This window comes from Ctenocephalides felis, unplaced genomic scaffold (assembly GCF_003426905.1).
Source record: "Ctenocephalides felis isolate EL2017-DRISC unplaced genomic scaffold, ASM342690v1 CF-g0.4_SCAFFOLD_01886, whole genome shotgun sequence".
Classification (NCBI taxonomy): Eukaryota; Metazoa; Arthropoda; class Insecta; order Siphonaptera; family Pulicidae; genus Ctenocephalides; species Ctenocephalides felis.
Genome location: NW_020538040.1, coordinates 6542968 through 6552574, shown reverse-complemented (window position 1 = coordinate 6552574; position 9607 = coordinate 6542968). Strand labels below are relative to the sequence as shown.

The 9607-nt window shown below is 26.3% G+C and overlaps 1 protein-coding gene across 1 annotated transcript; it reads left to right on the top strand.

Moving 5' to 3' along the window:
• Nucleotides 1-3168: 3168 nt before the first annotated feature.
• On the top strand, nucleotides 3169-7499 carry LOC113377274 (tRNA pseudouridine(38/39) synthase-like; the record flags this gene model as incomplete). Its single annotated transcript, XM_026617531.1, is given in 8 exon segments — nucleotides 3169-3325; nucleotides 4260-4390; nucleotides 4466-4557; nucleotides 4783-4892; nucleotides 6246-6409; nucleotides 6862-6922; nucleotides 7101-7254; nucleotides 7352-7499. Coding segments are annotated over 8 exon segments (932 nt in total), but the record flags the coding sequence as incomplete, so codon positions are not given.
• Nucleotides 7500-9607: the final 2108 nt, after the last annotated feature.

Genomic DNA, 9607 nt, shown 5'->3' with positions numbered 1-9607 from the left:
TGCTTTCTTTCCAGTTTTCTCAATTCTCAAATTCATTAATTAACTAGTGATGTATGGCATCGTGCCTTGAGGAAAATTGCTGGAACTTCCCGTACCGTAACGAAATATTCAAGGAACATTAAATGTTTATAATAACTTTTTATTATTTCTGATGAATTTCTGTCGAATTTTAATGCATTTTTGTTAAATTTTCATGAATCTCCAGTAAGTTAATTCATTTCTATTTTTATTTTTAATGTCTATATAAAAAAAATCAACTAACTAGTGGTGTATGGCATCGTGCCTTAAGGCAAATTGCTGGAACTTCCCGTACCCTAACGAAATGTTCGAGTAATATTAAATGTTTATAATATTTTTTTATTTCGGTTAAATTTTCATCGATTTTCAATGCGTTCTTGTTGAATTTTAATGAATTCTTCAGTATTTTATTTCATTTTTATTTTTGTTTTTAACGACCGTATATAAAAATTAATTAACTAGTGGTGTATGGCATCGTGCTTTGAGGTAAACTGCTGGAACTTCCCGTACCGTAACGAAATATTCGAAGAATATTAAATGTTTTCAAATAGATTATTATAAGTACTGTAACTTCGTTTATTATTCGTAGTTTATAGATAAAATATGAGAGTTTATGAATTGGACGACGTCGTTTACATATTTTTGTATAAAAAAGTAAATAAACAAAACTTGCCTTTGCCAAAAACTAATCACAATATCTCTCTATCAATGGGAATCGATTATTTTGTTTAATTATTCAAATCGGTTCATCCATACGCCCAAAATCGTCGACGAAAAATTGTGTCCACACATACACACACGCACATCCATTTTTTTTTTAAGTATGCCAAAATGTTCAGAAACCTTCAAAACGTGAAGAAATGTTAAAATTTTCAATTTTGGACGATTACAATAATTTACCCTACGGAAATTTTCAATTTGGTCGATTCAATAAATTTTGTTTTTTATTAATATATACATAATTTTTATTTATCAAATTAAAGCTAATATTTCTACTGATATACTTTTGTTTTTCTACTTTTTGCAATAATTTTTTTGCATTTTTTACGTTTTTGGGAACTTTTGGTTATGTCTAATGCATTTTTGTCGATCTTCAATGAAATTTAGGTAAATTTTCATTTAACTTCAATAAAATCATTGATTTTTTTGACGATTTAATATTATAACATTTAAATTAGCTCATCCTTATCGTTTTTATTACATTTTTCTCCTTTTGTTAAAATGCGTTTTAATGAATTATTAACGTCTATTTTAGCTTCTTGACCATTTTATTCAATTTTTGTAGTTTTTCGTTAATTTTAATTAATTTTTGTCGATCTTAAATGCATTTTTGATACATTTTCATCAAACTTCGATAAATTCATTATTTTTCTAGTCGATTCAATGAATTTATTAAATATTATAAATTAGCCCATTATCGTTTTTATTAAATTTTTTCGATCTTAAATGAATATTTGTGAAATTTTCATTAATATTTAATAAATTCTTTAATTTTTTAGGCGATTCAATGAATTTATAATCTTTAAATTAGTTTTTTGTCATTTTTATTCAATCTTTTGTCTGTCTTAAATGCATTTTTGTTGAATTATCATCACATTTTAATTTTTTTTATTGATTTAATGAATTTTCAACGTTTAAATCAGCTTTTTGTCATTTTTATTCAAATTTTATCGATAGCAAATGATTTTTTTTGTAAATTTTCATCAATCTTTAATAAATTCATTGATTTCTTGTTGTTTTTTGATAATTTTTGTAATTACGAATTATACTGAATTTATATTTATAAAACAAATTTATGTTCATAAACTTTTGTCCATGTTTAATGAATTTTTAATAAATTTTCATCGAATTTTAATCAAATTTAAATTAAACCTACTTAATTTGCAAAATAATTGATGTAGTTGTTTTAGTTTTAGATTTTTTGCATTTAAATTAATTAAGAATCAAGATAATTTTTATTAAATTGCTAACACTTTTAACTATTTATAAAAATTTTATTTACTTTATTCAACTTTTGCTTTAATTTATAAAAATTGACCAAAATATAACTTCGTCTTTATGAAATATAATATTTTCTAAAACCAATTTTCCTAAATATTTTAATTCATTTACTTAAAACATAAAAGAAAAAGAACTTTACTGACAATTTTTTAAATATTTTAATTTCATTTAATATTTACAAATTTATCCTTCTATTTACCAGTTCTTGCTCTTCGATTCAATCAATCGAATAACTCTACTTATGAATTATTTTTATACGAACACACAATCGAAGTATTTATATTTAAATATAACTACATACCTAAAATTTAAAAAAAAAATGGGTGTCTTCCTCAGGAAGTTAAGTAGCACACATGTAAATTAAAAATATTGTTAACGAAGAAAAATATGAGCTGTCGATATATATACATACATACATATATATATATATATATATATATATATATATATATATATGTAAACAGCTCATATATTTGTATACATTGTTTATATTAAATCCAAAGTTAGATATTAAATTATATATTGTAATTATATAACACTTATTAATAAAGATCTAAGTATATAATACAAACATTTTAATTTATTTATAATAATACTAATTTTAATTTATTTATAGTCTGTATTAATTAGATTTATCGATATCTTTTGGAGGATGAAAAAATATTCAAGAGAAGTAATCAAAATTGATGTATTTATTCGAGATGAATCAAATGATAAGTTTGAAGACAAGCAAACATGAATGGGTAATAAAGAATTAATCCAAAAATATTACAGGTAAGTTTTTTAATATTATAATATATTTTGTGAATAGATTTATGCGTTTCTGTGGATTTATATGAAATTTAAATGGTTTTAACTAATTTTGATTTATATTATTGCTATTTTCCTAAATATGCTGAACTATATTGATTTTATTACTTCATTAGCTCATTTTCACTGATTTTTTATTAATTCCACTAGTTTTTATTACATTTTCCGAATTTATCCGCTTATAAAAACAATTCTTGAAGTCATCAATGTCTTTTACCAATGATTTGAATTTCGCGGTACTTCATTTTCTTCGCGCGCTTCTAACTTCATGGCATTGACATTGACAGTGAACTTTCCCGCAGTTAAAAAATGACATTTATTATGTGTTGAACACAAAAGGATACATAACCTCAAAAATGTAAAATTAATATATTAATATTTATTCAATTAAAATAATATATTACTAGTAATTTATAGTTTAGTTATGGCTAACGTAGTGTTGACTAAAAATAACAAGAAAACACAAGTTGACGATTTACAAAAACTTGACAAAGAGGTAATAAATATGCAATTGTAAGAATAAATTTTTATACAACTTATGTGTGAATATTTATAATAATGACGTGGTTTAGCAATTAAATACAGTTTTTTGGTGAGAGATACATTATTTGTGCTCATAATAAATAGGTTTTGTGGGTAAATAATTTTAAATTATTGATATTTTTAAAGTCTTTTGAATTCTAACCTATAATATTTTTTTTGCAAACATCACAGTTAGGGTTAATTACCATTATCATAAATTACAGAATTGAAGGTATATTATACTAAAAATTATGTTTTAAATATTTAAATATATAGCAGTAACACAATTGGTTTTCTTGACATTTTTGACAATTTTAAGTTTTAGTTTTTATCTTGTCTATATATACTATCACAATTTCGTTATTTGTCAATCATTTAAATACATTCTTTGTTACTTTCTTTATATTGCATCAGTATTGGCATTATTTAATGTCAATCATTTGAATAATTAAAATATATGGTATGTATAAATACTTTGTACAATCTTTCATCGACCAGCCACTTTCCTTCGACTGTGATATACAAAATATATATTACACTTAGAAATAAACAATTATTAATAATAATAGTAATAAAAAAGTACTTGTAACTTTAAATAGTAAGACAGTTTTGTTTAAATAGTATAAGGTTTTGCATTATCGTTATACTTTAAAATTTTAAGGTTTTTGTTTCGGTTTGTACAATGTTATAATTTTTATAGGTTATCTTTTATATTTACATACTTATTTATTTATATATATATATATATATATATATATATATATATACATATATATTAATACAATTTCTTTATTGATTCGTTGATTATCATTTAATTATAAAATAAATGTTGTTCTCGTAATAAAATACTCACTTAAGGTTTTGTTTATATTCTAAAATAAATTATCCAGTTATTTTTCCTTTCACAGGATCTGATAGCCAAAATAATCCAGCTCGAAGCCCACAACACACAGTTGAAGAATATAATACAGAAATCACAAGCTGGCAGTGAAAAAGATGTGAATGAAAAATATAAAGGCAAAGGATATGATTTTGCAAAGTAATAATGAAACTAATATCGTTATCAATATATTGTGTTTATTTTATGATTATATTTTTATTGATTTTTTTTCAGTTCCTTCAGCAGACACATACTTTTGAAGTTTTATTATCTCGGATGGGATTATAATGGTTACGCTAGTCAAGAGGATAGTACGAAGACTATCGGTGAGTAATATACAGTCAAGACATGATTGTGCTTGTTATATATATATATATATATATATATATTATATATATATATATATATATATATATATATATATATATATATAATATAATCTGATTTATGGAAAAACTTATTTACAATTGGTTTACAATTTTTATTAATGCTTTGTTGCATGTAAATATTTTGTTCTGTAATTAGTTCTTTCAATTAAATTTGTTTTCCAGAGTATCATTTATTTAAAGCCTTAACAAGGGCATGTCTTATAGAGAGTCGACAAACATGCAATTATCACAGATGTGGAAGGACTGATAAGGGTGTCAGCGCCTTTAGTCAGGTAAAATAAAATTTAAACTAGTGGGGTGGGTGGCATTGTGCCTTAAGGCAAATTGCTGGAACTTCCCGTACCGTAACGAAATGTTCGAGGAATACTGAATGTTTTCAAATAGATTATTATAAATATTGTAACATTGTCTAATATTTATAAGAATTATATAAACTGAATTGCAAATTAAAATTATTTGTTTAAGTTATATTAGAACTTTAGTCAGAATAAAAATAAAATCTGAATTATTTTCGATATACAAGAAAAAAAAAAAAATATACAATTTTTTTTTTCCAAAATCAATTCTTTTGTTGAGACAAGCAGAAAGTTCTTTGAATCATTTAAATCGGACGCTTGATTCTCTCAAAAACTGCCATTTTTTTATATTTAGCTCCGTATCTTCAAAATGGCTGGGCCTGCCTTTGCCAAAAACTAATAGACGCTTCTCCCAATCATTACTAATTGAATGTTTTTTAGATAATTCAAATCGGATACTCCGTTCTCTCAAAAAGTCGATTTCTATTTTATGCACTCTATGCTCCGTATCTCCGACACGGCTGGACCTGCCTTCGCCAAAAACTAATCAGCTCTTTTCCCTATCAATAGGAATCGAATGTTTTTTGAACCATTCAAATCGGTTGATCCGTGCGCCCGTAAACGTGGGCGAAAATTTGTATCCATACATACATACACACACACACACACACACACACATTCATTTTTTCTGAGGTATGCCAAAACGTTCAGAAACCTTCAAAACGTCGAGAAATATAAAAATTTTCAATTCCGATTTTCGCCCCATTACAATAACTTACCCTACGGGAAGTTAAAAAAATGTGCTTAAATTTCAATTTTATTCAATCAAATTATAGTACAATAACTTTAATCGTGAAGAAACAAATAAATAAATAAGAAGTAAATAGATAAACAAAATCAAAGAATAAACAGGAAAAAAGATTAGAAATTAAATAAATAAATAAATAAATAGTTAAATGAACATATGAATAAAGAGACCAACGATAAATAACCAATATAGCAAATCCATACATTTAAAAGAAGACAAATAATTAATAATAATCAATTAATAATTGAATAAATAAATATAGGTATTGTGAAAACATGGTTCTAAATATTAAGAGATAAATTACGTTCACAAATATTGATATTAAAGTTTGATATCTCCCAGAGGTGTTTTCTTTAATATCATTTCAAGAATTCAAATAAATAGAACATGATTCACTAAATCTTATAAGGTATTTCAATATACAAAATAATTTGCAATAAAATCGTGCTTATGTTTATAATTAATCATTTGTTTAGAGTTTTCCATTTTATTGGTTATTTGAGCATAGTCTTTTTTTACAGGTTATTTCCCTTGATATTCGAAGTCGTCTGTCACCAGAAGAACAAACAAATGAGGAGTTTCGAGATAAAGAATTAAATTATTGTCATATTTTAAATCGTCTACTGCCAAGTGAGATAAGATGTGTCGCTTGGGCTGCTGTGAAAGATTCAGATTATAGTGCAAGGTAAGAAATCAAATTATAATATTTAATTGAAGCTCAAATATTAATATTGTATTTTTTTTTAATATATTTATATTTATATTTGTTACTGAAGTGCCAACACAAACGTTTCTTGATTGGAATAATTCAAATAAAATTTCTCTGTATTTGAATAAAATTCCCCCTCCACAATATTTATATTAATTTATACAAATGAATAAATATTAGACGATAATACACAATTTACAATAATTTATTTGAAAACATTTAATATTTAATTTGAATGAAAACATCGACGAATGGGTCAACAATCGGTACACACATACTTTTCCTAAATTTGCTCTCGAACGATTCAGAATAGCTTGAAACGTGGAGAAAACATAAAATTAACAAATCGCATTTTTTGATGAAAACTTTAAACTTTTTGTTCGGAATTAAAAGTTGGTTGAAATTTTAATCTTGTTTTACTTTTACAGATTTAATTGCAAAATGAGGACGTACCATTATTATTTTCCACGAGGAAAACTCAATATAAATGTAAGTCATTATTTATCTTTTTAGTAGAAAAGTTAAAATTGAAGGAATAAAATAGTCCATTAAATTACATTTTTTTTAATTAGAACTCAAAATAGGTTCATATTGATTTACTATAACGCATTATTAATAAAGATTCTGTATAAAAATAGATATTTACATTTTAATTTCTATTTTGAAGGTGATGCAAGATGCTTGTAAGCTTCTGATAGGCAGTCATGATTTCCGAAATTTGTGTAAAATGGATGTTGCCAATGGAGTCGTCGATTTTATGCGTACGGTGAAAGATGCTGAAATAGTTTGTGTCTCGAGACAATCCCACAATACTGAATCAGGTATAATTATATATATATATATATATATATATATATATATATATATATATATATATATATATTATATATGTATGTAATCTGATGTATACCATTTTAGGTTATGACATGTTCGCTTTCAAGATAACATCGAAGGCCTTTCTTTGGCACCAAATCCGTTGCATCATGGCCATCCTTTTACTAATTGGAAATGAATGCGAAGAACCCAGTATCATCACTGAATTATTCGATGTGGAAAAGAACGGATGGTAAGTCTGAAAAAAAATCAAAACAAATGTCATTAATTATAGATAAAGAAATCTATGATTGCAGTAGAATTATAATTAGATTAATAAGTATAAATATATTACTAACTTTCTGAAAAAGAAAATTTATATTTAAAGCATGCGGTTATATTAAGATAGAAAACAAAAAATCATCAATCGATAATTATAAAACCAAAATCAAACTAGCTGTAAGTGGAATTCTGTCTTAAGGCAATTAAGGCATCGTGCCTTAAGGCAAATTGCTGGAACTTCCCGTGCCAAAAATTATTATTTTTTTAAAAACGATTAACATTTTTGAAAAAATTTTACTTCGAAAAAATAAGATTTTTTAGAATTTTAAATTGGACAAAAAATTACTTTTTTTGAAAAAAAAAAAAATTTTTTTTAAAAAAAATTTTTAAACAATTTTTTTTTGTAAAAATTTTTTTTTTGGAAAAATGTTATCTTCATTTGACATATTTTGGAAGATCTGAACTTTTTTTCAAAGCAATCGTACTGCCTTAACTGCATAGAGACAAATATAAAGCGCGTAAGCGCCGCGTCGCTGTCTAACGGAAAACATTGGTACGGAACCCATAGGAATGTAAACAAAACTTATACTTATTGTTAAAAATCAATAAAATATCTGATAATTTGATATGCATATGTCTAATGTCTAATGATTATTGTTGACCGCCAAATGTTTTTTTTTTAGTTTTTTTTACTAGATCTCCGAAAACCGCTAGACCTATCTTCATGAAAATTTGATCAAATCTTCATCCTGTTAATACAAGTAAAATGTTTTTTGAATTATTCCAATCGGACGCTCCGTTCTCTTAAAACTGAGTTACCGTTTTTGCCCTTTTTGCCCCATATCTTCGGAATGGCTAGACCTGCCTTTGACAAAACTAATCAGCACGTCTCCTTATCAATACGAATCGAATGTTTTTTTGAATTATTCAAATTGCTTCATCCGTGTTCCCGAAATCGTCGACGAAAATTTGTATCCGAACACACACACATGGACGCACACACACACACAACACATACATCATTTTCTCCAAGGTATGCCAACATATTCAGAAACCTCTGAAACGTGAAGATATATAAAAATTTTCATTTTCGATTTTTTTTGCGATTACTTACCCTATGGAAAGTTAATTATAAATAAATCAATTTATCATCTCCAGAACATTAACAATCGTCATTTCATTTCGAATCAAATTCCAAAAAAAAATAGTTGCCAATTTACACAAAATTGAAAAAGTGCTCCCGCATAGTCACAGTCTAAACGCATTTGCAAATAATTCTTTGCGACATTTTCACTTATACTGTGCTCAGCTTGGCGGCATTTTCACATTTTTCAATAATTTCACAAAATTGAAAAAGTGCTCCAGTACACAAACAGTCTAAACGCACTTGCGTAACCATTTCTACCAGAGTGGCGCTTAGACTGTGCTTAGCTTGGGTGATTTTTTGAATTTTTAGTCCAAAATTACAAAAAAAATTTTTGAAAAAAAATTAGAAACAAAAATTTTTTTTTTCCAAAATCAATTGTTTTGTTGAAAAAAGCAGAAAGTTCTTTGAATCATTTAAATCGGACGCTTAGTTCTCTCAAAAACAGCCATTTTTTTTAAATTTAGCTCGGTATCTCCGAACCTCTGGGCCTACCTTTGCCAAAAACTAATCAGCACATCTCCCTATCAATAGGAATCGAATGTTTTTTTAAACCATTCAAATCGGTTGATCCGTTCTCTCAAAAACTCGCTTTCTATTATTTGCACTCTTTGCTCCATATCTCCGTAACGGCTGGACCTGCCTTTGCCAAAAACTAATCAGCACATCTCCCTATCGATAGGAATCGAATGTTTTTTTAAACCCATTCAAATCGGTTGATCCGTGCGCCCGAAAACGTGGACGAAAAAAGCGGACATACAAAACACACACCCACACCAACACACACACAACACACACACACACAACACACACATCCATTTTTTCTGAAGTATGCCAAAATGTTCAGAAACCTTCAAAACGTCGAGAAATGTAAAAATTTTTGATTTCGATTTTTGGACGATTACTATAACTTACCCTACGGGAAGTTAATTATT